The sequence below is a fragment of the Rousettus aegyptiacus genome, unplaced genomic scaffold, assembly GCF_014176215.1.
Source record: "Rousettus aegyptiacus isolate mRouAeg1 unplaced genomic scaffold, mRouAeg1.p scaffold_m13_p_3, whole genome shotgun sequence".
Taxonomy (NCBI): domain Eukaryota; kingdom Metazoa; phylum Chordata; class Mammalia; order Chiroptera; family Pteropodidae; genus Rousettus; species Rousettus aegyptiacus.
Window position 1 is genome coordinate 568,426 of NW_023416306.1, and position 27,646 is coordinate 596,071.

Below are 27,646 nucleotides of genomic sequence, written 5' to 3' on the forward strand. Positions count from 1 at the left end.
GCACCGGGTCAAGGGAGCGGTGCGGTGCGCGCCGGGGCCCTGGGACGGAGGGTCAGCGCTCGGCCGCGCACGGGCCGCAGGGGAAGGCACACGCTCGGACATGGGAAGGGCTGGGCCTGTACAAAGTGGCGGGGAGGGCTGAAGACAGTCCCGAGGCAGCGAGTGGGGAAGCCCATCCTGGGCTGCATGCCTGAAGAGAAGGCTCATTCCTCTCGAAGTGGGAGAAGGTCGGAGGCAGCGGGGAGCCGCAGCCAGCCCTGGGGAGGGGAGGGGGAGGCGGCTGCCAGCTGGGGACGTTGGTTAGGGTCTGCGTTGGGAAAGGGCAGGGCCAGTTCAGAGAATGGGGTCAAGCAGAGAAGGGGGAGGGTAAGGAGAGGGAAGGGGGCCAAGCCGAGGCTGTGCGGAGTGGGCAGCGGGCGCCGCAGCAGGAGGTGGCCCAGCCAGCTGGGACCACGAGCCCCCACTGTGGCTCTTGTGGGGGCTGTGGGAGGATGGGGCTTCAGTCTCTGCTTCCAGCCCCTCTGCCTGGGGCCAGGTCGGCCCCTCTCTCCACTGCTCAGAGACCCCAGGCCCTGCCTCTGCCGGAGCGCCCTGCGGCCCTGCCCAGCCACCTCAGCTCTGGCCCGTCCTCGGCCGCTCTGGTCCATGCCTTGGTCCAGCAGGGCAGGAGCTGCCCGCCAGGCAGCAGGGCAGATGGGTGGGCGGGCGGCCCAGGGTGGGCAGTCTCGGGCAGGTGGACTTCCCTCAGGCCTTCCCGAGCAGCAGGACCATCAGTGTCCTTGGCCGGGCTAACTGGGCAGGTGGGCGCCTCCGGGGGCCTCACACCACGGTGCTGACCGAGGGATCTGAGAGGTTGAGCGGGCCCGTGATATCAGTGGGATGGTACTGCTGCAAAATAGAAATACACAGACAAGGCGCCCATTAGCCCAGCACTCGGGGGCACGCGTGGGCCAGGACGGGTGGGCCGGCCAGCCGCCGACCGGCGGGCGGGCGGGCGGGCGCGGCCTGGGGGAGGCTGGGGGGCGCTCCTCCCCCTGACCCCATCGTGCTCCGGGGACTCTGCGTGGGCCGGGCCGCTGTCCCGTCCGTCTGTCTGTCTGTCTGCGGGGGAGGGGGGCAGAGCAGGGCGGGCGGGGCGTCTCAGCTCTCCCTATGACGGGCACACATCTGCAGCTGGCCCTCCTCCCTCTCAACAGCGCGTCGCGGCAGCACTGTGTCTTTTTGGTTTTGCAAAGCGCCGCGTCCACCCCCGGTGCTCTATAAATAAGAACCAACAATCAATACCCGCTGGCCCCCCTGGCCGCCAGGGACCCCAGCCCTGAGCGCCCAGTGCCACCCTGGCCCGGACCAAACAGGACGGGCAGAGGATCTCCGCAGCCGGACCGACCCCACCCACCCCGACGGAGCCCTCCACCCAGGCCTCCCTCCGAGCAGGTGCCCAGCCCGAAACAGGTGGGAGCTGGGCTGCCCTCCCCCGCCCAGTCCCCCCAGCTGGCAGGGCGCCCAGTCACCCCTGCAGGGAAGGGCCAGTTTCTGGCCTGGGGGGAGGTCCTTGGCGCCCAAGGAGACTCAGGTGAGGCCTCCAGTGGGAATGTGTCCCCGGAAAGGCGCCGTGAGGGTCTCTGAGCTGCACCTGGACCAGCTAAGGGGCATGCGTGTCTGCTCTGGGCGGGAACGGGGTAGCAGGACTGTGACGCCCTCAGAAAGTGACCCATGTGGCTCTTGTGCTCTCTGTGGTGTCTGCTGGGCGTACCTGCTACCGGGACTGCCCTGCCCGCTGCTCTCTGGTCCCAGGCTCTGCCCTCCTCTTCCTGCACCCCTGGGGGGCCCTGGCTCAGACTCTGCCCACTTTCCTGGGCTTGGACAGCCCAGCCTGTGCTCCAGCCCCAAAGACCCTTGCTGTCCATTTGCTGTCCCTGTGCCAAGCCTCTCTTGGGAAGCAGAGCAGCCAGGCCTCACAGGCCCCTCTTGGGGTACCCTGGTGGCTTCGCCTTGAATTCACATTGCTCTGTGCCAAGCCCCGTGCCCTGGAGGTGTGCTCCTCTTCGTGTGCACTGGGGCGGGGGTGTAAACCCACTTCCTCCTGCAGGCTCTTGGCCAACTGGCCCCAGGACTTTAGGGAATCTGCTGGCTGAGGGCTATGCTGGCTCTGGGTGCACCCCCACCTGGGACTGGGGTCCCCCTAGCAAGGGTGGGTCCATTTGGGGAGCTTTTGGTCCAAGTGTGCACATCCAGCACAGTGGCAAGGTGCCCAAGGCAGAAGGGAGGGAATTCTGGAATTAGGCAGAAGGCCTGGCAAAGATATGGGCCTGTGGGGCGGGGCTGGGGTCGGGAGCTGAGGTGCTGGTCGCCTCCCTGGAGGCCCCCCTTCCTGGGCCTCTGCTTGGGAGCCTCAGTGCCCCAAGCTCTGCAGGCCATGGCTTTCGGGGCCGCCCCCTCCCCTCATTCTCTGGCACATCTCCTGCAGGGCCCCTGCTCAGCCTAGGGTGGGAACCGCCCCCTCCGGTCCCATCCACTCCCCGCCTGCCGGTCCCCTGTGGCTGGGGCCTGTTCCAACTCCAGGCCCCAGCCGTCCACCCAGATGGAGCCAGGCCCGGCCCCCAGCCCCGGCCCACACAGAGACCACATGGAGGGGATGCACAGGCATGGCTCTGGTGAGACACGTGAGACAGGTGTCTGGGTGGCGGGACCGGCAGCCAGACAGATGGACGGATGGGACATCACAGCCACCCCTCCACCTCCATGGACGTTGCAGGGACGGAGGGAGGGGCGGCGGGCCCCTCTGAGAGAGGCTGAGAAGCTGACGTAACGGAGAGGTGGTGTGGCCTCCCGATGCGTGAGGGGCCCGGGACGGGGCGGCTCTGGGCTCCCAGGGGCCCCGCACATGGCCCCGCGGTGGTGAGGCTGACTGGCTGACCAACGACATGACACAGCTTCAAGATGGCGCATGGCGTCATGGCATGGGGGGGCAGACTAACGCAGAGACACATGGGGAAAGAGGACCCAGAGAGGGCCAGCGGGAGAGGGGACCGAGAGAGAGAGGCCTGGAGGGTCAGAGAGAGAAGACCTAGTGTGCTGGGCAAAGAGAGATGAGGGCCGCAGGCCACGGCGGTCGGGGTGGGGGGTGGGATGACGGGGGGGCACGCCTGATGCACGGGACACAGACACGGAGGGCGGGGCGAGGTCGGAGTCGGAGACGGGGGGCTGGGCGTTCTTCCCCTTACCGTGTCTTTGGAGGACCTACGTCTCTTGAAGCTGGAAGCCAGGGTGGAGGTGATAGCCCTAAATGTGGCTTTCTTTTTAGGGTCGGGCTCTGCTCTACCACTCTTTCTATCCTAAAATGAATATGTATAAGTGATTAGACGGCTAAGGGTGGCGGCCACACCTGCCCTCGCCTGCTCCTTGGGGGCTGCTGCCCGGCCTGGCTGGCCACTCAGGCCCTTGCTCCTGCCTGCCTCCCTGTGCTGGACCAGCGGACCGACGGCCGGACACGCACAGGTGGCCTCTGCTCCTGCACCGGTCGGGCCTGACCTTGCTTGTGCTGGGGCCTGGGCCTGGGGGCATCCCGTCTGGCTCTTCCTGGGAGGTCCGCCTGGCTCCCTGGCTCCTGGGCGGCCCTGGTTTACAGGTGTCCCGAGGAGGAGGGGCCCTCCGAGCACTGGAGGGAGTCCCCCCTCAGGCCCGCCAGCCATTCTGAGGGGGCGCACCAAGATTCAGGAAGGGGCGACAGGGCCGAAGGCGGGTGTCGAGATGAACTGGAACGGGCGTCAGAAGCAGCTCCCGGGCCCGGGGCAGCCCTGTGCCCGCCAGCGAGAGCAGCGACCAGGTCCCAACAGCAAGAGGGGGCAGATGAAGGGTGCGGGGCGCCAGCCACCCCGCCACCCGTGGCCCGCCCTCTCTGCAACGCTTCTGGACGCAGGCTCTGGGGAGGCACCCAGAGAAAGAGAAGAGATGGAGCCAACCGGATTCGGACCGTGGGGCCGGAGCCACGGGCCTGCACGGGCCCCACTGCCCGCCCTGCCCAGTGGGCTGTGGCTGCTTCACGTGCAGCTTGTCCCCTGGTGGCGGCAAATTTCCACGACACGGCCTGGGGCACCGGGCAGGGCCGGCTGGACTGCTTCAGACTGGAGTTCTGCAGCACAGGACACAGCAGGGCAGCAGGGAAGGGGCCCAGGGGGTGACGAGGAGGGGGTGGGGCGGCGAGGGCAGATGCGTCTTGGACTCACGTGCTACCCAGGTGGGTCCCTGTCTTACCCTGCCTCAGTTTGCCTTCCTATAGGATGGGTGCCGGCGGGCGGGTCTGGAGACAGAGGGGCCAGGCGGAGGCTCGGAGCAGGGTGCGCGGCCTCCCGCGGCCTGGCTTTGCCGTGGGCAGCCACCTTCAGGCGGCCCCCGGCCAACGCTGCCCCTGGCCGTGGCTCCTAGCTCCAGTCCTGCTCACCTGGGGTCTGGGAGCCAGGGCCAGCGCTTCGGCCTGCGGGGTGGAGGAGGGCCCCGGCCGGGCCATGGGCACCAGGCCACGCAGGGTGGCCTGCCCTACCTGCAGGTTCTTCCGCCACACGTTCACCGCTGCGAAGGCGAGCTGCATCTGCTTCCGGCGCGCGTCCTTGTGCCGCTTGTAGGCAATCTCGATGAAGATCAGGAAGATGCCAGCCACAATGCCCCCAGCCACCAGCATGAAGACCCCTGCGGGCCAGGACGCAGAGTCTCAGCGGTCGGCGGGTGGGGCTGGAGGCCCCCTGGAGCGCGCATCCAGGGAACGGGGCAGGGGAACAGGACCCACCTGCCATGTTCTCAAAGGTAAGAGTGGCAGGGGCATTGCTGCGTGAGTCACACTCCTGGTACCGCACCCACGTCTTGTCCAGGTCCTCCATGAAGCCGTTCTCATGGGACCTGGGAGGGGCGGGACGAGTGAGCAGGGGTGGGGCCTGAGCGGGGCGGGGCGTGTGAGCGAGGAAGGGACCGGGGGCCTGGCCTAAGCAGAAAAGCAAGTTGCGTGGGGCGAGTGAGTGGGGCGGGGCCTGGGTAGGCGCCGCGAGCGAAAGTGGGCGGGGCCTAGCAGTGTCTGAGGACCGCGCAGGCGGGATCACCTGCCTTGAATAGAGGGGTTTTTGGAGAGCAAGAAGAGTCGTTGGAGGGGCTGCAGGTAAGGCAGACTCACTTGAGGATGGACAGGGACACGTTCTGCTTCCAGGGGCTGTCCTTGCGCATACCAATGCCGAAGCCAGAGCGGAAGAACAGCTCGCCTGTGGTCACCAGGTCGCACTTCTGCGAGGCCTCAAACTCCAGTACCGCTGAGTCCCAAATGAAGGCGTGCAGTTTGCTGCGGGCAGGGACAGAGGTCACTGGAGCCCTGCACAGCGGGGCTGCCCTCCGCCGGCACGCATGCACTCCTTCGTCCTGCCGGCCGGGAAACCGGACGTCCACCCCCATCTGGTCGTTCCCAGCAGCCTGGACACACTTTTTCCGTAAGAGTGGATACTCCCCCTTGTCCAGCTATCCTTTCACTAGTCCCGCAGGCCCCTATCCCTCGTCCCTCAGGCCCTGCCCTCCCTTGTCCCTCAGGCCCCGCCCTCCCTTGTCCCACAGGCCCCTCCCCCTCGCCCATCAGGCTCCGCCCTTTTCCCCGCAGGCCCCTCCCCCTCGTCCCGCAGGCCCCTCCTCACTTGTCGCGCACGGCCTGGATGGCCTCGGCCGCGCTCTCGTAGTTGTGCTTCTCCATATGCCGGTACATGGTGCTCAGTTCCACTTGCCGCCGGAAGTAGATGTCCACCGAGCTCTGCTTTACCGTCGCATAGATGAACTTGTCCGAGGGGTTCCTCAGCTGCAAGGCCAGAGGGCGGGACTCGTGGCTACTCCCCGGCCCCACCCGAAGCAGACCCCCGGTGACCTCACGACGCCGGTCCCCAGCCGGGCTGGGCCTCACCCGCGGATCATTGATGCCGGTGATGCGCTCCTCGGGCCGGTCCAGCACCAGGAAGGCCGCCAGGTTGGCGGTGTAGGAGGCCACGATGATCATGGCGAAGCCGGCCCACACCATGCCCAGGATGCGCGCCGAGAAGCTGCGGGGGGCGCCTGCGGGCAGAGGAAGGTCAGCCGCCGGCGCGCGGGCGCGGGGGGCTCGGCAGCTGCTGGGCGTGGCCTCACCTTCTCCGATGCCGGAGTTGAGCAGGACACCCCAGGAGAACCACATGGCCGAAGACAGTGTCAGCGCGTCCTCCTCCTCCTCCTCGCTGTTCACCTTGAACCGGCCGAAGGGGCTGCGGGGCGCAAAGGGCGGGTGGGAGAGGGCGGGCTAGGCAGCCCCGCCCCGTCCCTCCCCTGCCCCGCCCGCCGCGCACGTGCAGGTGCTCGGCCTCTGGGCCGCGCTCACCTGAAGCGGTCCAGCAGGTACAGCATCACGGCCACCACGTGCACCGACAGCCCCACCAGCAGCCACAGAGTGCTCTGGAAGGGCTGCATGAACGAGTCCAGCGTGCTCCGGGGGATCTCCTGCGGGCGGGCAGGCCGTCAGGGTCGCCTTGGCCCCCACAGAACCCCGCCCCCCGCGCTGCCGGGCCCCTGCCCACCTTCTTGACCAGAATGGTCAGGCCCTGGTACTTGAAGGGCTTGGAGAACTCGATGTACTGTGCGCGTTCGTTGTTGATGGTCAGCGGCGCCACGATCATGTCCGCCTGGCCGCTGAGCAGCTCGCCCATCATCCCGTTCCACTCCTTCTTATTGCTGTTGTTCACCTGCGGGGACGGCACGGCCGGCCCGACTCCCGCTTCAGACCCCGCCCGCTCCCGAGGCCGGCCTGCAGGCCCCGCCCCCCCAGGCCCAGCCCCCGCGACCCCGGCGTACCCGCTCCTGCGTGCCGAACTTGCCATCGGCCACCAGGTGCACCTCGTACGTGAAGTTCATGGTCCGCGCCAGCTTGATGAGCAGGTCGATGCAGAAGCCGTAGCAGCACTGAGGCACCGTGTGGCGGGCTGAGGGGGGAGGGGCGGTGACTGCGGGACTCCCAGCCGCGCCGCCCCGTGCCCGCGCTGCCCGCGGAGCGCGTCGCGCCCCAGCCCCGCACTCACCGCTGCCCGGAGACGTGTCGTTGGGCCCGGTGCAGATCACTTTCTTGACGGGGTCCCCGTTGACCGTGAACTCCTCCTTACACGTGCCATCACTCAGCGTGGGCTTGACATATACGAAGGGCTCCTGGTGGATCGTCACGATCTGGGGGACGAAGCAGAGACGCAGCCTGGACCACCTGCCCTCTGCCGCCCGGGGCGCTGTTCTCTCCTCTGCGCCCCGACTCCCCTGAAGCCCCTCCAAGTCCCCGACATTCCCCCTCCCGCCGCTGCTCTCTCTGGAGCCTCATGCCCCAGAGGCAGCCACCACCCACCACACCAGTGTCACCTGCCTGCTGCCCCAGACTCCCCAGACGGGCCACGCTGCCTCAGCATTGAGAAGGCTCTTGGCCTCCTTAAACACTGCCCTTCTCTTGGCCACTCATCCCTTGGCTCGGGGCTTATTCATCACTCCTTCCATGAGAGGAGATCGTGGGGGTGCTGGTCTAGCCGGCACCCTGCCTGACTTCCCGACCCCACGCCTGCCTCACGAGGACAGGGCCACGCCCCCTGACTTCCGCTCAAAGCCTGCGTGGGGCCTGGGGCCCGGGGTCACTCCCATCGGACTGATCGCCGGCCTCTCCAGCAGTGGGTCCTTGTCTGATCACCCGCCCTTCGCCCCTCCCTCCCTCCATCCTTCCCTCGCGGAAGCCTTCCTCCCTCCTGTGCCCGCCTCTTCGATTCAGGGCTCCTTGGGGCTTACGCCCGGGTTTTCTCTCTTCCCTGGCCTTCGGGGTGTGGAGGCCAGATGGGCTCATCGGGCAGAAGGGGCTGAGCCCAGCACGGCATGCTGACAGGGGTGGCAGGGGGTGCTATTGGAACTGATCCTGTAGGGAGCTGGGACCCACGAGAGGTGCCTCTGTGGAGGATGGGGGTGGGGAGGCAAGCCGTGGCCTCAGTGGGGAGGACAGGATTTTGGCTTCCCCCCTTGGGGTTGGGGAGATAGGGAATGGGGGTGGGGGGTTTTTGGAGCCCCCGAAGGTGCCTATTGGCTTTTTAAACTTTCATCATGTTTTCCTATTAGAGAAGAATATATGTTTGTGCTTTTCGAAAGGCAGTGAGAAAAAAACAAAGGAAAAAGCAATCTGAATCTGGCAGCCTCGACGGTAGCAGGCCGTGACTTTGACTTTTCAGCATGCAGTGTGCGCGCTGCAGGGTGAGCTACTCTGCCTGTGCAGGAGGTCCCGATGACCGGGAGAGGCCATGGGGCGGGTCGTGAGACGCTGGAGGGCCTGGGGACACCAGAGGGGAAAGCTGGTTGGGCACATTGCGTTTAGGGGTCTTGCCTCTGGTGATTGAAGTTATGAGCCCGGTGCCGGGCTGGGTCAGCATGGGGAGGGGCCCTGCGTGGAGAGAGGGTCCCAGGACTGAGCCCAAGGAGCAAGGAGGAGAAGCTGTGAGGGATGAGGCCGCCCGGGCCAGAGACCCCAGGGCCCGGGGACAGGGCATAGGAGGGAACGGCCCGCCACAGGGGATGCTGCAGAGCGGCCAGGCCTGGAGGGACAGGACCACACAGTCGTGACAGGAGGCCGTGACGGCCAGGACCACCTGGAGGAGCGATGAGGAGTGAGGACCAGGACTCGGGACAGAGTGCTGAAGCAGGAGTCTACAGAATGGCCACCCATCTGGCCCTCTGCTCATCAGCTCATCCCCGGGGGAGTCTGTCCTACGTGCTGGGGGTCAGAGGCCTCCTCTCCTCCCTCCACCTGCTCTCTGCTTCCTCCGCGGCGCCAGGTGTGGGCGAAGGCGGCCAGGCGCTGGTCCTGCCCGCTTCCTCACTGTGCCCTCCTCTGAGTCTGAGGGGCCGGATGGTGTCCTGGGTGGGGATGCCAGGGCGGGGTGCAGCGTCCCCCACCTTCAGCCTGGTGGACATCTGGTACCCTCGGGGCTTCTCGGTCTCTCCGCCTGGCCAGATGATCTTCCTGTCATTGGGGATGACCTGGGGGTGGGAGTATGAGATGGAGGGTGGCCACGCAGGGGTCTTGGCCCCAGGACCCTAAGGCCCCAGCCCCCACCCCCTCATGACCCCCACCTACGTGGGTGCCATTGTAGATGCCCACTTGCACCAGCTTGCGGTTCTGCAGGTTCATGATGCTGTAGTTGGCAAACTTACGGTCCCCGTCCTCGTTGAACTCCACACGGCCAGTCACCCCGTCCGCGTACTTGGAGGACATCAGCACTCTGGGGAGGGCAGCGGATTTGACTTCTCAGGGACACTCCCCAGCCTCCTGAGCAGCCTGAGCCCCGCCTCCTGCCCCTGTCCCAGCAGGCCCCAGGCCCTGGAGCTGTGAGTCTGCCGGGCAGGCGCATGCCCGTCTCCCTGCACGGACGGACAGCACTGCTCTGGCAGCTGAGCGACTCCTGGGCGCCGGGTCCTGTTCTGAGGGCTTTCCGTGGGTGTGGACGTTCGACCCGCACAGCAGCATGGAGGAGGCAGACGCTCCGGAAGGACACAGTGGTCCACTGGCCAGTGAGGGGGGAGACAGCATGCAGGGCCCGTCTCGCTGCACAGCACGTCTGTGTGCGTTGGGGGCACACCCATGGGGTCCCGTGCTCACGCGTGATCCTTGTGTGGCATGCACTCCCAGGCATGCACTCGTGGCACGTGTGTATGCCTCATGCCTCTCCGAGTCTGTGTGCACGTGCGTGTGCACGTGTGCACGCAAGCTGCCTACGTCTGCGGTTGTGTGTGTGCAGTTGCGGCACCGTGGACTGTGGCTCTGCATATGCCAGTCAGCCTAGCAAAGGGTGAGACTGGGGACAGGCTGGGCCTGGCCACTCTGGTGCCTGGCATCCTGGGTGCTGCGAGTTACCTCCGCCCCCCTGCAGCTATCCACTCGGGTTTCTGGCCCACCCTGGCTCTCTGAGGACTCGGGTGCCATCCTTGGGCTTCTTGTCTGACCTCCTGGGTCTTTGGAAGCGCCCAGTCCCCATCTACAGCAGAAGCCTCATCTCAAGGGCTGCCAGCCCCCTGCAGCGAGGGGCTCAGTTTCAGGGCTGGCTGCAGTGTTGAAAGCAGTGGAGGCAGCGACAATCGAGCGTCTGTGTGAGTGCTGGAAACCGGGCGGAGGATTATCACGGTGAAAGGGAGGTGGGGAAGTGACTGTATCTGTCGTTTGCGCACAGCGGGCCGCGCCGGACCACCCGCAGGAGAGCGACTACGCCCGCCTCTGGAGGCCCCGCCCACTTCCTGCAGGACGGCCCCGCCCACTCCGAGAGCGCGGCCCCGCCCACCTCTTGAAGAGCGGTCCGGTCTTCCAGATGTTGGTGTTGCCCACGCAACCCCGCGGCGGGTCCGTGATGTTCTCCTTCTCCAGGAGCTCGTGCACGGCCTGCGCCACCACGCCCACCGCGTCGCTGATGTGGGCCGACTCGTTCTTGCCGTTGATGAGCTGCAGCCCGATGATGCCTGGGGCGAGCGTCCGCTTAGAGCCCGTCGGGGACCCCCGCCCGCCGGGACCCGAGAGGCCCAGCACTCACCGTCCGGGGCGTAGCGCAGCGCGTTCCCCGAGATCTCGCGCTCCCCCACCAGCCACACGTACCCCGACCCCGTCATGTTCAGCATCGCGGCTGCGCGGTACACGGTGGCAGCGTCGTCCTCGCTGTGGGGCAGACGGGGGTGACGGGCCAAGACTCCAGCCCTCCCTCTCCCACGGCTGGCAGGCGGCAGCTCCCGGTTCCCAGGTCCTCCTCCTTTCCCTGCCTCTCCCCCAACCCCTCCCCTGGAGCGAGGCCTGGGAACACTGCAGAGTTTTAGGGGCCAGCCACCAGCCCCGGCTGGCTCCTGGGCCCGGAGACCCAATAGAGGTCACGTGGAGTGGAACTCGGACGTCCAGAGCTTCCTAGGCCTCTCTAGCTGGCCCCCTGCTGGCCAAGGGCAGGGTCAGGGTGACCCAGATGGATGATGGGTTGTGATGGGGTGATCACTCCATCACTGTTCTAAGTGCTTCACACCGACGACCTCATGTAATTCGCACAATACCGTGGAGAGCCAGGCGCTAGTACTACCCCTGTGCCGGAGGCGGAAACTGAGACCCCCAGAGCACGCGAGCGGTGAGCAGCGGCACAGGGAGGTCTGCACCTGGACAGTTCACCCCAGAGCCGGTGCTCCTCTGACCTCCTGCACAAGCCCCAGCCCCTCTGGCTCTCCATGTCAAAACGTGAAATGAGGGGCTGGGGGCTCTGCAGGTTGATCAGATGCTGGTGGGACCCAGTGTCTGGGAACCGCCCTGAGCATCGCAGGAGCCGCCGGAGAGGTGTGAGGGCAGCCGCTCCGCTCCTGGGGTCCGCGCGGCAGCTCTGCCTGTGCCCTGCCTGTCAGGCGGGGCTGGGGCCACTGGCAGGACAAGGCGCAGGACGCGTCTCTCAGGCACACGCAGCCCTGACATCACGGATGAGCCCCTGCGGGCCCAGGCCCCTGGGGTTAGGGTCTCCGTGGTCGGGACAAGGACTCCGGGCCTGTGGGACTGCGGGGGCCACCGCAGGTCCTCCCCTTGCTTTCACCGCCCCCTTCCTGCCAGGCCAGACCTGACTGAGGTGGGCCTGGACCGTGACGGGCGCTGTGCTTCTGCAGCGCATGGACAGCGGGGCGCGGGGCGGTCGGACAGGCCGGCCGAGCACTCAGTTTGCACAGCAGCTGGCCCTAGAAACCAAGGTGACCCTAAGCTGCCTGAGGGGTCTGCCTCCAAGTTCTTCGAGGATTAGCCAATGAAGAAACAAAAGCCTTCAGGGTTTGCCCTAAATGACAGTGCTACTGCCAGACGTAAGCAGCGCCAAGTGGAGGTGCCCCAGGCAGCCTCACAGTGGCGGCCCGAACGAGGGCACCCATCCACGGCCACCCAGCAAGGCCAGCACCGCGCACGTCGGGGCGCAGCGCGCCCACTGTGGACAGTGCTCGCACGCCCCGGCAGAGAAGCCCGTCTGCCTGACACAGTGCTGGTCTGTGACGCTCGGCTTGGCGGAATGACGCACTCCTGTGTTTGTCTCCGTGTAAACTATTATCAATAACACAGCTGTGGACAAAAGCCTGATCGATGCATCCAACCGTTTTATGGAAATAGCTGAACATAGTAAAGACGTTTCAGGAAAATAAAAAAGGAAACATGTGGAAATGAATTCCATGCACTGGGTAGAAAATTAATGGCTTAACGGGGTCTCTCTGCAACGTGCATGGAGCAGGAGCCGACATGCACCAGGTCGGAGTGCCGGGGTCAAGAAGACCGGCGTCTGCCGCTGCCCGGTCCCTGCCTTGCTGCCCTGGACTCCGGGAGCTGGGTGTACTGAGCCCTGGTCTGCCCCCTGCTGTGGGACCCAGGCCTCTCTGCACCCAAGGAGCACGGCGTGTGAGTGGAGGGGCTCCTTTCAGCCCCGACGGCCCACGGGCCTTGCGAGGATTCAGGGCAGGCGTTGGTGGTGCGCGGTTGATACGGGTGGTGCGCCTTGTGGGCAGCGTTCGTACCTGGGGGGGTGTATTCCCACATGTAGCGTGTCGTGTGGTATATATGTGATGTACATAATATGCAAGAGTACATGTGCACTATGGATGTTAGTATGGAGCACATGCATGCGGGTGTGCGCACACTCGTGTGTAGGTGTGTGTATGTCTGTGTATAAGTGTGTGTGTGGTGTGTGTGTGGTGTACGTGATGCTGTGCCTATGTGTGTATGCATGGAGTGTCTTGTGAGCATGGGTGTCTGCTGTACACAGGGCACATGTGAGCATGTCCGTGCATTGTGTATGGTGTATATAGTCATGTACACGTATTTATGGGTGTTTATGCGTGTGCATGACATATACACGTGTGTACTGTATACACATGATGTATATTCACGTGTGTGCTATGTGCATGTCCTTAGCGTGTGTCATGTATGGTGTGCACATGGTGTTTGTGCATGTGTGCGGTGTGTGTGTAAATGTGTGTGTGAGTGGTGTGAATGTGCTGTGTGCCTACGCACATGTTTATTTCAGTTTGCGGATGCATGTGTGCGTGTGCGGTGTGCACGTATGTGCGTGTGTGCATGCGATGTGCACGAGGCTCATGTACAGGTCTCCCTCCGTGTGTGGTGCATGCGCAGCTCTCTGCTGTGACCATGTCCCCTGCCCTGTTCTGACCTCTTTTCTGGAGCCATATCTGGCACACTCATCCTTGCCCCGGGGCAAGACCCTCTTAACCTGTGTCCAGGGGGCTTCCCTATGCCTGCAGCGTGTGGCACAGGGTCACACTGAGCAGAGGGAACAGTGGAGAAGCGCCCGCCCTCAGCTGGGTCCTGCGTGTTGGGGCTCCATAGATTGGTTTGATGTGTGGCTTTCTGGCCTGTGTCCTGGTGGCCTCTCTAATTACAAGGTGTGGATTGGGCGGGTCTAGTTTGGTGTGACCTTATCCTTTGTAAAAGTGCCCAACAGCTGAACACCTATGCTTTGGGCAATGGGATGAAGGGGCCTTCTGATAACCTCGCCGGCTGTCCGTGTGCCCACCTGTCTGTCCACTGGTGTGACCACACATTCATCCTCCCACCCCACTCCATCTCCCCATCTCTCCCTCAAGCCCTGTGACGAGGGGAAGGGCAAACAAGCGGGGAACTAGAAGAGGGTCCGGCGGGGCTTTCCCTGGGCGGGGCTTGTCCTGGGAGGGACTTTCTCTGGGTGGCGCTAGCTCTGGGTTGGAATTGTTCTAGGTGGGATTTTTCTGTGGGCCGCGCTTGCTTGGGGGAGGGGCTCTGAACCCCTGACCTTGCCTGGGTGCTTCCTTAAACCTTTCTCCCTGAGTCCCCCCCACAGTGCCCAGGGTTGGATGGTCAGTGTGGACCAGTGACGTGTGACTCCGAGCCTCCAGCCTCGGGTTAACCAAACTAAAACAGGGGTGGGGGGTGGCGGAGGGATATCGGCACCTTCTCGTGCACCTGTGCGTGTGGGGGAGTGGAGTCGCTGTCCACCTTCTAACCGGAAGAACCCTGGTGGCCCCCCGTGCTCTGCCCGGGAGCAGGGGTGCGCCTGGTCCTGTGCCAGAGGTTTGGTGACTGGACGTGCACACGGACACCTGCCTGGCACTCGGAATGTTGCCGGCCCTTCCTGGCCTGCAGGGCGGCAGCGTCTGGGGTGTGCTCCTCTGGGCGAGTGACCCCTGCTGCTTTTGCCACCTCGTCGGAACCCAGTAGAAACTCTAGGGCATCGAAGACAATGGACGGGTCCACCCAGGCTCCCCTGCCTGTCCCATTGGGCGGGGTTCTCCCTTTTTCTATTCTGGGTGGCCTGGCCTTTCCCTTCTCAGAACTTGGCCATTCGCAGATAGGCTCAGCCCTGTCCACGGGCAGCCTGGCTTCCTCGAGTCCCTGTTTGGTCCCCCTTCATGCCACCTGCGCCAACCACCCCGGTCCTCAGGCGTCAGGTTCTGGCGCGCTTCTTGCCGTGGACCTTCCCACCTGGGCTCACCTCGGCTTGCTTACACACCCACACATGGCGTCTGGCCCCGCTCCCGACCCCGGGCCCCCAAACCCTGCGCCAGCCCATCTATCGTCAGGGCCCTGTTCGCCTTCCTGAGGGAAGGGTCTTATACAGAACCCCCCCCCCCAAAGCCCAGCTCAGGGGAGGCAGCAGCAGGTGGCTGTGGAAGAAAGGAAGGACCCGGGGAGGGAAGGACAGAGAGAGGGTGTCCCACCGGCCAGGCGGCCAGGTGCGTGTGGCAGGGGCTCTCCTTGGCAAGGGCATTGTGAAAGCTGAAGCTCAGTTTCAGCCCAACAGTGCCCCCGACCCTGGCCAGGAGGTAGGCTCCTGGCAGCTCCTGGCCCACGTGCAGCCTGGGTCAAGGGAGGAGAGGGGCCCAGCCCAGCCTCACCTGGCAGAGAGGATGATCACCCGGGCCTCCAGCTCCCGCGCCTCCATCAGCAGGGCCGTCACATTCTTGGTCCCCGGGTCGAACTGCAGCACCTTCTCAGCCTGTGGTGTGAGCAGGAGCATTAGCAGGTGGCCAGGGCAGGGGACATAGCGCCTCAGGGGCGAGAGTTGGGCCGCAGCCTCTAGGAACCCCGAGGCAGCTGAGCTAGGGCTGCCTCGGCTTGCACCTGCCACCTGTGCTGTGCACCTGCCGTCCTGGCTCCTCGCCTGCCCTGGCCTGGCCTCGCTCACCCTTTCTTCGGCCTGCTCGCTCCTCTGCGCCTCTCTCCACCTGTCACTCCTTTGCTCTTTGCACTGAGCATGCAAGCTGAAGTGGGCCGAGACTCAGAAGGAGCGTGCAGCGGACAGGAACTGGAAGAGTTTTGGAATGCAACTGGGAGCAGAGATGGGGCTGGCTGTTCCGAAACCGCGGGAGATCCTGTCGGGCCTGAGCACAGGCCCCTGCGGGAGCGGCCCGGCCCCCAGCAGGCAGGCGGGCGGCTAGACAGCGGGCTCCCTCCTGGGTTCCACGAGGAAACCCTGGGGGTCCTGAAGATTCGCATGCACTTCCGGGAAGGCAGCTCCTGCCGCCGTGCCTGCCTCTCAGGCGCAGGCCGAGGCCGAGGCCGCGGCGGGCGGGCCACGGGGACCCACGCAGCCCGCGCCTGACCTGCCCTGCCTGCGGCTGCCTGCCTCACAACCTCGCTCTGCTCGCTGCTCGGGCCTGCGTCTCGGCTGGGCCGGAAAGCGGCCCTCGCGGCCGAGGCGCCTGAGGCCAAGGCTCCCTAGTCGGTGGGTGGCGTGCACGTCCATGCATATATACCTTGGGTCCGCGCTTGTTGTCATAGGACAGTTGGTCGAGGTTTTCATAGTTCCTTTTTTTACTCTGATGAATAATGTGCACAGAGAAAATATGCAGACACAGAAGAAGATTATAAACGGTTGAAAATGACGGCGCTAAAGCAATCACACCACCTCCTCGGCACGTCTGCAGATGGGCACGTACCTGGAGCTCGCAAACACCGAGGCCCGGGGCGGGGCGGGGGCCGGGGTGGCGCTGAGGGACAGGGGGCGCCGGGGCCACCGAGGCCCTGGCCGTGGCGCTGTGCTCGTGGAAGTGGTCGCGCTTGGGAGGAAGGGAAGCCCTGTCTGCGTCCGCCCCACACGTATCCCTGGAGGGTCCCGTGTGCCACCCCCGCCCCTGCCGGGCACCCGTGTCAGCCCTGGGTGGGGGGTGAGCGGCCCCTCCCCGTGCCCTGTCCCTCCGTCCCGCCTCCTCCCTGAGCCCTCCTCCCTCCTGCCTTTCTAAGGTCCGCGTGTTCCGCTCTCACTGCCCTGCACGCGCGCACCCCTTGGCCCCCGTGTGCGCGGGCATGTGACCGGAGGCGGCGTGCGTGAGGGTGCCCGGGCATGCCGGCGTCTGCGTGGGACCGTCGTCCACAGAAGCCCGCGAGGCGCGGCGTGAGGGCCGGTGCTGCCCGCGCGAGTGTGAGTGTGAGTGCATGCGTCATGTGTGTGAGCCGCTGTGCTAAGTGTGCTCGCGGGCCTCGTGCCTGCGTGCGTGCGCCCAGGTGGGGCCGTGGGAAGGCACGTGTGGTCTGCGTCTGGTGGGAAGTGTGAGGTGTGAGGCAATTGTCTCGGGAGTGAGAGCAGGCGCTTGCGGTTGGTTGTGCAGGGGTGTGGCTGATGAGCGTGCGAGCGTGTCTGCTGGGTGGGGGGTGGGGGGTGCCGTCTCGGGATGGGCAGGGTCCCCAGGCACTGGTAGCCAGCCCTCCCTCCCAGCTTCAGCCAACCCCCCACAGCAGGACCCACTGGCTTCGCCCCCCAACCTGTACCCTCTGTTCCATTCGGGGGTCTAAGGTGACTTGGGGCCCCGAGCACTAAGCTGGCTTTGCAGAGAGAGCAGGCTCCCCGCCCCCCAGCCTGGCCTCCCTCCCTCTCTGCCCAGCTTGGCCTCCACCCAGACCCTGGGTGTGGGGGAGGGGGAAGGGCCTGAGCACCCCAGGCTCTTGGCTGAGTGAAGGCTCGCCCTGGGCCTCTGGTGAGCACCAGCTCCTCCTCGGCCTGGCAGTGGGTGTGAGTAAGAAAGGGGGGTCACCTGGACCCCCAGAAACCACCACTCTGGTCTCTCGGCAGCCCCACGGAGTGGGGCTGGGGCTGGGGCAGGGCGGTCAGTGTGTCCTAGAGCCAGGCCTCTAACTGGTCCCTGGGAGGAGCCCAGCCCTGCAGTGAGAAGTGAGAAGGGGGGCGGGGTGGCGGGATCGGTGGCGGCCTCAGGTGAGCAGGGCCCAGGCTGACGGGAGGAGGGGTAGCCGATGTCCGTGGGTGGGGTTTCGGTGAGGGCCGTCGGCTGCCGTGAGGTGGGGGCTACGGGGAAGGCAAGGCCAGCGTGAGGACATGGAATAGGTCACAGCAGGGGGGACAGGGTCCTTTGGGAGGGGCATAGTGCAGGGTTGCCATCCCTGAGGTGGGCGCCCGAGGGGAGGCCGCTGCGGCCGGCCGGGCAGAGGCGGCGCCGGAGTCTGAGCTCAGCCGGGGAATTGCGGGCATGGGGGTGGGGGCTGGGCGGGGCGGGGTGTTTGCGGAGCTCCAGGTGGTCCTGCCCTCGCCCCGCAGGGACTGACACGAAGGAGATTTCGACTAATGGCAAAAGCAAGTGAAATGAGCCGAGGACAGGCTGGGGCGGGCGCTCGCCAGACGTGGTGGTGCTGACCATGCAGAATGGAAAGAGTGTCACACACGGGCCACAGACACAGCGCAGGCCGCCGCTCCTCCTGCTGCGCGAGGCGCCCCCCGCCCGGGCCGGCGCCTCACCTTGGACTCGCGCTCCTCCAGCAGCGTCTCCAGGCGCTTCTGTGCCGCGCGGCCCTCGTGGTCGTCGCTGACCAGGAGGATGATGTGGTTCCAGCTGTAGACGCGCATCATCTCGAACCAGACGCTCGACTGGTGGGAGTAGGGCGGCACGGTGCGCAGGAAGCTCAGGTGGATGCTCTGCGGGCACGTGGAGGCTGAGGCACGGGCGACCGCGGCGCGCCCGCCCCGCCCCGCCCCGCCTGAGCGGCGCGCGCCCCCTGCCGGCCGAGCCGGCTCAGGCCGTTCTCGCGGGCAGACGGCACCGCGAAGACCCCACTGCGGCTGCTGTTGGTCAGCGGTCCCTCACTCTGGGGGCTGCATGTTCCCTCTCGCCTCTTCGGCGAGTCTAGAGGGTGCGCTTGCCGGCCCTGCCCTGCGTCTCAGCCACGCACTGCCAGCGAGGGACCGGGCACGGAGCAGGCTCTGCCCTCTGCAGCCCAGGTCCTCCGCGTCTGTCCAGGCGGCACTGGCATGTCCCAACAGTGTCTCCGCCGACCCACACTGATCTAGCGGTCCTCTGAGACCCCCCCAGATTATTTCTCATCCTTGTCTCTCTTTGTGCCCTGGGGGCAGTGCTTTGGAACCTGAATGCAAGAAAGCCCAGGGGGCCGTCACTGGGGTCTGGGACTGGCTTGGACCCAGGCCTTCCTGGTCCATGCGCGCGGAGCAGATTGGCTGTGGGCGGGACCGTGAGGGGGCGGGGCGGAGCTGTGAGTTTCGGCCATCAGGTTTGCCCTTGTGCTGGGCCAGAGTTTGGCTACTGCCTGGATCTGGGCTGGGACATGTGACTGGCTGGGGCCCTGTTCTGGCAGGTGATCCTTCCTCACAGCCTCCTGTGTGCCCCCCTTTCCTTGGTAGCCACACTGTTGTCCTCTTCGCATCTGAGGGGGTTGCTGCTCAGAGAGGCAAAGGGGCCGGTGGCCCGAGGGCGCAGGAAGCCGAAGCCTCCGCCTCCCCACGGTCAGGGGCTCTGCTGCCTGCCAGGGCTTCCTGCCGGGGCCTGCCGCCTCTCAGGGGCCATCTACCCGATCGCCTGTGGGGAGCGTGTGTGTGAGTGTGGCCATGTATGTGTGTGTGTGAGTGTGGCCGTGTATGAGTGTGTGTGAGTGTGGCCGTGTATGTGTGTGTGTGAGTGTGGCCGTGTATGAGTTGTGTGTGTGGCTACAGTGTGTGTGAGTGTGGACGTGTATGTGTGTGTGAGTGTGGCTATGAGTGTGTGTGTGCACGTGAGTGTGGATGTGTGTGGGTGTGAGTGTGTGTCTATGTGTGTGTGAGTGTGGATGTGTATCAGTGTGTGTGAGTGTGGCTATGAGTGTGTGAGCGTGGATGTGTATGAGTGCATGTGAGCGTGGCTATGAGTGTGGATGTGTGGGGGTGTGTGGGTGTGTGAGTGTGGCTACAGTGTGTGTGTATGGCCATGTATGAGTTGTGTGATTGTGGCTATGTGTGTGTGTGTGCGCACGTGAGTGTGGATGTGTGTGGGTGTGAGTGTGTGTCTATGTGTGTGTGAGTGTGGCTATGAGTATGTGTGAGTGTGGCTACAGTGTGTGTGTGTATGAGTTGTGTGAGCGTGGCTATGAGTGTGGATGTGTGTGGGTGTGTGGGTGTGTGAGCGTGGCTATGAGCGTGGCTATGAGTGTGTGGAAGTGCGTGAGTGTGGACGTGTGTTTGTGAGTGTGGCCGTGTATGAGTTGTGTGAGTGTGGCTATGAGTGTGTGAGTGTGGATGTGTATGACTGCGTGTGAGCGTGGCTTTGAGTGTGGGTGTGTGCGGGTGTGTGGGTGTGTGTGTCTGGCTAGGAGTGTGTGTGGAAGTGCGTGGGTGTGGCTGTGTGTGAGTGTGCATGTGTGTGAGAGTGTACGGCCAGCGAACATGTCAGTGCTATGTGCATGTGGCTGTAAGCGCAGGTTTCAGTGAGGATGCGTATGAGTGTGCACGTGCATGAGTGTGAGTGACTTGTGCATGACTGCGACACTGTATGTGGGCACGTGAGTGTGAGCATGTGTGCATGTGTGTGCTCGTGTATCACCCGTGCTCCCTGAGGCCGGAGCTCATGGTCTGGGTGCCTGTCTGCGCCCCCACCCCAGGCGGCGGCCAGAGCCCCGGCGGCAGGCAGGAGCGAGTGTCGCGCCCCCGGGGGCTCAGGCTCACCTTGTCTGAGTAGATGGACATGCGGGTGGTCAGCCCCAGGACAGGGATGCGGTAGAAGCCAGCTGTGTAGGAGACGGGAGTGGGAGTGAAGTGGTCATTGGGGGTGGGCGGGTGACTGACGAGGATTGCGTAGACCTGTGGACAAGGGGACGACGTCAGCTCAAGTGGGAGTAGGCAGGCGCTGTGCCGGGGCCACCAGGAGCAGCAGAGGTAGAGGCTGAACTCAGCAAGCCAGGGGGCCTCAGGGGGCACCACGTGTGCACACACACCCACAGGGTACACACCCAAAGGCAGGGGACAAGACCCCATCACCACCCTTGGGATATAGATGAATCACAGGGTGAGTCGGAGGTAAAGCAAGACTCTGGGGGCTGAGGGGACACACAGAGAGGACGGACCGCCTCGTGATTCCCTCTTCCTGCTCCCCCTCCTCTCGCGCTGCAGGGGCTTCCCTAAGGCCTGTGGGGATGCCCTGACGGGGATGGCAAAGTCCTGTTCCCTGGCCATACCAGTCACCCCCAGGGCAGGACGCTCCCCCTAAACGGGCTGGGGAGAAGGCTGGCCCTGAATCAAGCTGACAGCCACACCCAGACTGTCTCTCATCATGGGTCAGAAATGGACGGAGCTGGCACTCCAAAGATGGAGGGGGGCTCCAGAAGATCTACATCAAAAGTCACAGTGCAGGCTGAAGCAGAAGCCAGGCAGGGAGCCACCCGGAGGCCTCCGCCTCCTTGCAGGGATCTTCCCGGGGCGGGCCAAGCTTGGCTGGGTTTGAACGAGACCCAGTGCCGGCTCTGAGTGCTGACCACATCCTCGCATGAAGGAAGGGAGGCCTTGGGGGCAGCCCTGCCTCCCACCCGGGCCAGATGAGGGCAGGAGGGGGGCAGGCAGCTTGGCCTCACATTAAAAGCACCTGTGTCTGTCCCAACTCTGCCTGCTCCTCTCTGAGCCTGACGGAACATGCGACTCAAACCGCTGGCCACAGAAGCGTCAGCCCTGCCCTGTGGTGCCCTGGGTTGGGGCACGGGAGCAGCTCGTGATGTGGGGAGGGAGAGACGTCGGAGCTCAGCTCTGAGCTGCTCTGACTGGCTTGCCCTCCCCTGGCCCTCACCTCCAGTCTGCACCGACAGGTGCTAGTCGGTGTTTACGTCATCGTGTGTGCGTGACACAAAGGTCCATGAGTGAGCATGTGCTGGGACATGCATGTTCATACCATGTGCCCCCAACATGTTTATATTTCTGCGTGCGTTTGGATGCATGATTTGGTGTGTGCGAGCACACGTGTGTGAGAGCAACATTTGCACATGCACCTGAGTATGCCGAGCAGTGTGTGGCACACGAGTGCGTGTGTGCAGGGATGTGCACGGGGGGGCAGGTGTGTGTGTGAGTGAGCATATGCAACTGCTTGTGTGCTGCTGATGTGCAGGAGTGTGTGCTAGTGTAAGGCTGCGCCTCCGTGTGCACCGCGTGGGTGTCTGCGGGCGTCTGTGTCTGCCGGGCGAGCGCGTGTGAGCTGCACTCGCGGGAGCTGTCCTGCTCTTACGTAAAGCGCTGCAGTGCGGAGACCCTGCGGCTTCGTTGGGATTCAGCAGGCAGCGCGGCCCAGGGGCGGACAGCTCCGGGAGGCAAAATCCCAGGAGTCCCTGTCCGCCCCCGCAGCGCAGCGCGGCACTGGCTGCCAGTGGCCCCCATGCTGTGACCTGACCATTCCCACCCTCCAGCACGCCCTGCGTCAACACCTGGGCCATCTCCCATCTCAGGCAGACCTGTGGCCGGGGGAAGGGGAGGGAGGAAGGGAAGGAGAGCTAGAAGCAAAACAAAGGTGGCCCCGGGCCCCGACCTGTTGAAAGCCCTAGAGTGCCTGTTTGTGACTGGGACGGGCACCCCTGCCCGTAAGCCCAGGTGCTCCCCACCCCCCACGTGCTGACGAAACACAGTGCCAAATGCCTGTCACACGTCTGCACACGCTGCTCAGAGCCTGGAGCCCCGGCGCCCTTCTGAGGACTGGCTGCACTGGCAGGTGGGACCCGTCTGGGGGCCAAGATGGGGCGCTGGCTACCGGTGAGAGGCTGACTTGCGGGTCCCCTCTGGAGAGGACAGAGACGGCTAGGAAAGGTGGAATGAAACCGGGACAGTGGGAGGGATGGAGGGGGCGGGGGAGGGTGGGGGAGGCGGTGGGGGGAGGGGTCGGAGCTGGCGCAGTGGAAGCTCTGGGGTTGGGAGGTTGGCACCTGGCTGGAGATGAGGTCCTCGCACACCGACAGGGCCATCTGGATGGCGTTGGGCTTGTGGGTGACGGAGGTGGCATTGAGCTGGATCTTCCAGGAGCCATGCCGCTTGTTGGCCTGGTTCACGGCCTCGCGGAACACCTGCTCGTGCTTCCGCGTGCTCAGCACCGCGCCGATGTTGACGATCTTGGGGTCGCAGGCGGCACGGGCGAAGGAGCAGGAGAAAAGCAGGGCTAATGTCAGCAGGCGCATGGTGCTCATGGGCTCCGGGCAGCGCGAGCGCGGGGCCCTCGGCGCATTCCCAGCAGGGCGCCCCGGCCGTCCTGCGCGCGCCCGACTCCGCGGGCGCGGGGCGCCACGTCCCCGGGGGCCTTAGGCCCAGGACGTCCGCGGGAGGAGAGCGGGCCCCCGAGGCTTCGGCCGGCAGCGGCTGTCCCCCGTGCGCGTGGGCACGCGAGCGGCTGGCGCTGTCCGCGGTGCTGAAGCGGGTCCAGGCGCGGCTCCCCCGCCTCGCGCCGAGACGACCCGGCGGCGGCGGCTCCTCTGCGGGCTTCGCTGGTCCCGGTCCCGACGCTGCGGTGACTGCGGCAGCTGCGGAGCCTCAAGAGGGACCCACGTCTCCTGCCCCTCCCGCCGCCCCTGCTTCTTAACACAGAGCCGAAGGGGGGGGCGCCTCCCGCCCCAGAGCGTGCGCCTGTGTTCGCGCGAGCATTTGTCAGCGCGCGGCGAGCGGGGGAGCGCCCGTGTGCGAGTGTGTGTGCGCGTGTGCCGTGTGCGCGCGCGTGTGGAGGGGTCGCTGGCACAGTGACCTGGCTGGCTGAGAATTGCCGGGAGCTGAGTTTAGGAAGGTTAGAGGGGTCCGTGTCACCTCGTGCAGCCTTATATGTCTTTTAAAATGACTTAATGTTTCGGGCCAGCGTGTGTGTGTGTTGGCACGCAGGCGTGTGCACGAGTCCTCACTCACAGTTAGTGATATTTCGAGGCCTGACTCTGGGCTGGAGACACAGTGGTGTGGAGAGGCCCTAAGCCATGGCCCTCTGGAGGAGGGACAGGGGGGCTCTCCTCTCTGGAAGGCTCAAAAACCCTGAAGAGACACCATCTGTCTGGCCATGTGACTTGGACTCTTCCTCCCTCCTCCCCCCAAAAAATTCAACAGAACAGAAAGGATGACAGGCTGGCCCTGTGCGGAGCCGGATCTTCTGGGAGAGTGTGGGGGTCTGAACCCGAACCAGCCGTAGGGAGACCAGGGCCGGAGGGAGTGTCTGCCACAGTTGGGACCGCGTTGGACATCCAGAGCACCTGCCCCTGCGAGGCGTGCGCCGGGGGAGCGTCCCACACCCCCTCCCACGCTCCTCCCCCCCGAAGCCCCTCTCCCAATCCGCTCCCTGCACCTCCCCCGCCTTGCCTCTCTCCAGAGCTTCTCTTGTCCCTCTGGCCCTCATGATCCTAATTCTTTGTCCCCTCTACCCCTGGAATGCGCTTCCTTTCCCTAACTCAAAAGGAGCTGACGCTCCGCCCCTGCCGGTGACATCACGTTTCCAATAGCAACTAAGGATTCTGCCGACCCAACAGCAAAAGCCCCCAGTGGGGACGAAGCAGGGTCGTCTCCACACTTAGGTGATATTCTGAGCAGTGCAGTGGGGCGAAGCCAGGACCCCCCCATCAGGGTCCCACTCCCTGTCGCCCCCATAGTTCTCGCCAGTCAGCGGACCCCCCCCCCCACCGCCCCAGAGCCAAACAAGGACACCTTGGAAACCCTGGCACTGAGAAGCAGGGGCCACAGCGTTCGGCATGCTCCCTCACCGCAAAGGGCATCAGCGGCTGGGGGCTAATTGCCTGCAGCCCCATTTCTCTCTGTTCTGGGATTGAGGGTCACAGTGGAAGGAACACTGACCCTGGGGACACTTACTCATCCCATGGGCTCATAGGAGGGCATGTGGGGTGTGCTTGAGGGCCCAGAGCTGGCCACATCTCCGCAGGGTCTGCGGCTGATCTCCAAACTGAGGCCTCCGGCAGGTCACACCCTGGGGGCTGCTCGGTGCATGGGGTGGGCAGCCGCCGGGACAGCCAGCTCCGGTGTGGACCAGACTGTGTCAGGACCCTGTGGGGAGGAAGGGACTGGAAGAGTGCCTAGCCCCTCCCGCCCACCGCTCCCCCAGTGGGGCGCCAGAGCAGCTTCCACTGTCCGAGGAGAGGCAAGTCCTAAACATTCAGAAAGCTGTGAGCTGGTCGTTACCCGTCTGGGAGCCTGGAATTAGCCCTGACAGAAGTGTTTATGCCAACAGAGCTGCCAGACCCTGCAAAGCAGGGCTTTTTTTCCCCTTCAGGACACCGGTTTGCCGGCACACCACCGCCTGCCCCAGGCCACGGGTGCTTAAACTGTCTGGAGTCCCTTGCACAGGTCCCCAGGGTCCAGGGTTGGGGTGGGGGCTATGCCTGCCCCCAGGACTCAGCCCCCTTTCACGAGCTGGTTTCTCTTGGGCTCCACTATACATTTCCCCCGTGGGCTTTGGCCATGTCCTCGCCATGGGGGAGGGGGACCAGGTGCAGCAGTAGGGGGCCTCGACCTGGCTTTGCTCTGCTGTGACTCATGAACCAGAGGCTTGGACCCCTCTGAATCCTGGTGAGTCAGATTCTTGGGGGAGGGCCGAAGAGACCTGGCGTGCCAGCTCTGGCCCCGGGTGAGGAGGGAGACCCTGTTCTGCCCAGGCCACCCCATGGGAATGTGCCCCTTCTTTCTGCTCAGCAGCCTGTCCTTCCTCTGGGAACTGCAGTCCCGTGTGGAGAGAGCTGCTCTTGCCCCTCCCCCACCCCATCTGGCTCCCGGAAAGACTGTCAGTCATAGACACAGCCCACTCCTGGCCTCAGCTGATTGGTGGATGGGTTGTTACATGACCTGAGCAGACCACTCAGGTTCTTCCCTAGGATTTTGGCCAGATCAGAACCTGGGGCAAGACCCCATTTCCACACCCTCTGTGGAGATGAGTCCCTGAGAAGTGGGGCTCGAGAGCCACCTGCGAACACATTTCTGTCAAGAGGACACTCGTCCGAGAGGAGGAAGCCAGCTGACAGGCCAGGGGAGCAGGAATTGATTCCAGACACCTCACCCGCGGGGCCAAGCGGACAGAGGATGGCCTTCGTCCAGCGCCCATCAGCTCCGAGGCCTGGTTCCAACTCAGGACTGGGAAATGGGTCCTGCTGTCGGCAGCCCGAGCCAGGGTCTCTGTGGCCTGGGGAAGCCCGAGGACGGCCACGGAGCGCAGCCGCAGACGCCAGCGAGGGCGATGTGTGCTCGCCGCCCCCCGCCCCCGGAGCGCAGCCACAGACACCGGTGAGGGCGATGTGTGCTCGCCGCCCCCCGCCCCGCCCACACGGACCGCTGCGTGCCCCCACCACAGCGTCTGTGCTGTCCCTGTCCCCGTCCTTGCCGGCTCCCTGAACCCCGCCTTTCCTGGAAGGTCATCTTCCCAACGTCACAAGGTCCCCACTCGTCCTGCCGTGGGCAGGACCGAGCGCTCACAGCTAACTCTCTCGGCAGAAGTTTCTGAGCGCCTGCGACGTGCCAGGCGCCGCTCCGAGGGTGGGGGGTGCAGCAGCGGCAAAGGCAGACCCCGACTCCAAGGACCGGCACACACGCGAGGACCTCAGAGCGCCTCGCGCAGCGTCCCGCGCTCTGACGAGCAGCACAGCGGAACAGGAGGGCGCAGAGTGGTGGGCCGTGGGGGGTTCGACGAGCGTCCCTTCGAAGGACGTGGCCTGGACATAAGTGATTCTTCTAATGAATAGAACGTGGCAGAAGGGGTGGCACATGACTTCCGAGGTGAAGTGGAGAAAGGACGGCGTCCCAGGCACTGTCCCTCTTGCGTCACCTGCTCTGGGGGCAGCTGCCAGGGCCGTGTCATGAGGACTGTCACCAGCGCCGGGAGCGGCCATGTGGAGGAGGTCATGTCGATGGCCTCCTGCCAAGGGCCAGCGCTAGCTCGCCAGCCGTGGCCGGGAGCTGTCCAGCCCGGGTCGGGCCTCCAGAATGACGACGGTCCCTGCCAACATCTTGCACTCCACGGAAGCCCCGAGCTTGGGCACCCCTCGAGCCGCTGCAGGGTTCCTGACCACAGAGCTGCGAGAGAGGGAGATGCGATCGTTAGGGGTGCGGGGGGTTGGTCGCCCAGCAAGGATGACACTGCCCGATCGGTACAGGGTGCTAGTCCAGGGACTGCTCTTCCCCTAAGAGACACTTGAGCAGCTGCCTGAAGGAAACGGGAGCAAGCCGTGCAAATATCTGCAGGAAGGGCGCTTCGGGGAGCGCGAATGGCCAGTGCAAAGGCCCTGGGGTCGGGGCGTGCGACCCGGGGCCGGCGAGTGGGGGAAGGCGGGGGGGAGTCGGCTGGAGAGGTCAGGGGCCAGACCCCGCAGGACCGGGTAGGTTACGGTGAGGACCTCAGCTCTATTCAAGCGCGGTGGCTAGGGGGTCACCAAGGGGGAAGGGTGGCGGCCGAGCGGGAAGTCACTGGGATGACTCAGATGCCATGCAGGAGGTGTAGAGGTGACAAGACATGGGACAGGAAAGGGAGGCGTCAAGAACGGCTCCGAAGGTTTTGTCCTGGACAACAGAGGACGGTGGTCTGCATACCAAAGACGGGTTGTGGGGTCCCATGGGCTCTCTCGAGTATGCACCCCGGCTCCCATTTTCTAATAAAGCCCCGCTCGGCAGTGCTACGACCCCACGAACTGATGCCCCGTGTTTGTATTTCTGTTCTGTTACTTATTTTCTATTTGCCCTTTGATTTTTTTCATTGCCTTATGAGTTATTTAGAAGTGTTTGATTCCAAATACTTGGAGAATTTTCCGGATATATTTCTGCTGTTGATTTTTACTTTAATTTCAGTATGGTCAGAGAATGTCCGTTCTCTGATTTTAAATACGCTGAGACTTGTTTTATGGTCCATTATATGTTTTTTCTTGGTGAATGTTTTGTGCGCACTAGAGGAAATTGTGCCTCCTGCTGTTGGGCAGAGGGTGCTAATAAATGTAGATAAATCTCATTGGTGTTTTATTTGGCATTTCCCTTTCCATGCGCTTATTGGCCTTATGTATATTTTCTCTGGAAACATGTCCTTCAAATCTGTTGCCCACTTCAACTGGGTAATTGTCTTCTTAATATTGAATTGTAAGAGTTCTTCATACATTTTGGATGAAAGTCTTTTATCAGATACGTGTTTTTCAAATATTTTCTCCAAGTCTCTGACTTGTCTTTTAATTTTTTTAACATCGTTTTTAAAGTGCAAGAGTTTTACATTTTGATAAAATCAAATCATCAATTTTCTTTGGTTGTAGTTTTGATATATCTAAGATATCGGCCTAACATCACAAAGTCTTTTTCAAGATTGTTTTTGGTTATTCTGAGTCCTTTGTATTTACATATAAATTTTAGCATCAACTTGT

The 27,646-nt window shown here is 64.0% G+C and overlaps 1 protein-coding gene across 6 annotated transcripts; it reads right to left on the reverse strand.

Moving 5' to 3' along the window:
- Positions 1-13: 13 nt before the first annotated feature.
- Positions 14-22,529, reverse strand: GRIN1 (glutamate ionotropic receptor NMDA type subunit 1). Of its 6 annotated transcripts, none has more exons than XM_016130962.2 (21): positions 22,208-22,529; positions 19,977-20,111; positions 17,787-17,963; positions 15,796-15,858; positions 14,935-15,035; positions 10,584-10,705; positions 10,338-10,512; positions 9,140-9,284; positions 8,959-9,042; positions 7,068-7,209; positions 6,844-6,971; positions 6,570-6,734; positions 6,374-6,492; positions 6,148-6,260; positions 5,927-6,075; positions 5,667-5,824; positions 5,162-5,323; positions 4,784-4,893; positions 4,541-4,686; positions 3,225-3,335; positions 14-888 (listed from the first exon to the last, which is right to left on the reverse strand). In XM_016130962.2, the coding sequence occupies exons 1-21, from the start codon at positions 22,463-22,465 to the stop codon at positions 820-822; spliced, it is 2,832 nt and encodes a 943-aa protein (XP_015986448.1). In that variant the 5' UTR covers positions 22,466-22,529; the 3' UTR covers positions 14-819. The 6 variants fall into 6 exon arrangements, with proteins under 6 accessions (XP_015986448.1, XP_015986450.1, XP_015986451.1 ...); XM_016130961.2 differs by lacking the exon at positions 14-888 and adding an exon at positions 1,030-1,257; XM_016130964.2 differs by lacking the exon at positions 15,796-15,858 and having other exon boundaries at positions 22,208-22,528.
- Positions 22,530-27,646: the final 5,117 nt, after the last annotated feature.

Excerpts from the sequence above, each read along its gene's own strand:
- GRIN1 (XM_016130961.2), bottom strand. The coding sequence starts at position 22,465 with ATGAGCACCATGCGCCTGCTGACATTAGCCCTGCTTTTCTCCTGCTCC. Across the intron at positions 17,964-19,976 it reads TGTCCATCTACTCAGACAAG|AGCATCCACCTGAGCTTCCT; the intron begins GTGAGCCTGAGC and ends ACGTGCCCGCAG. Across the intron at positions 5,825-5,926 it reads CCGGCATCAATGATCCGCGG|CTGAGGAACCCCTCGGACAA; the intron begins GTGAGGCCCAGC and ends CTGGCCTTGCAG.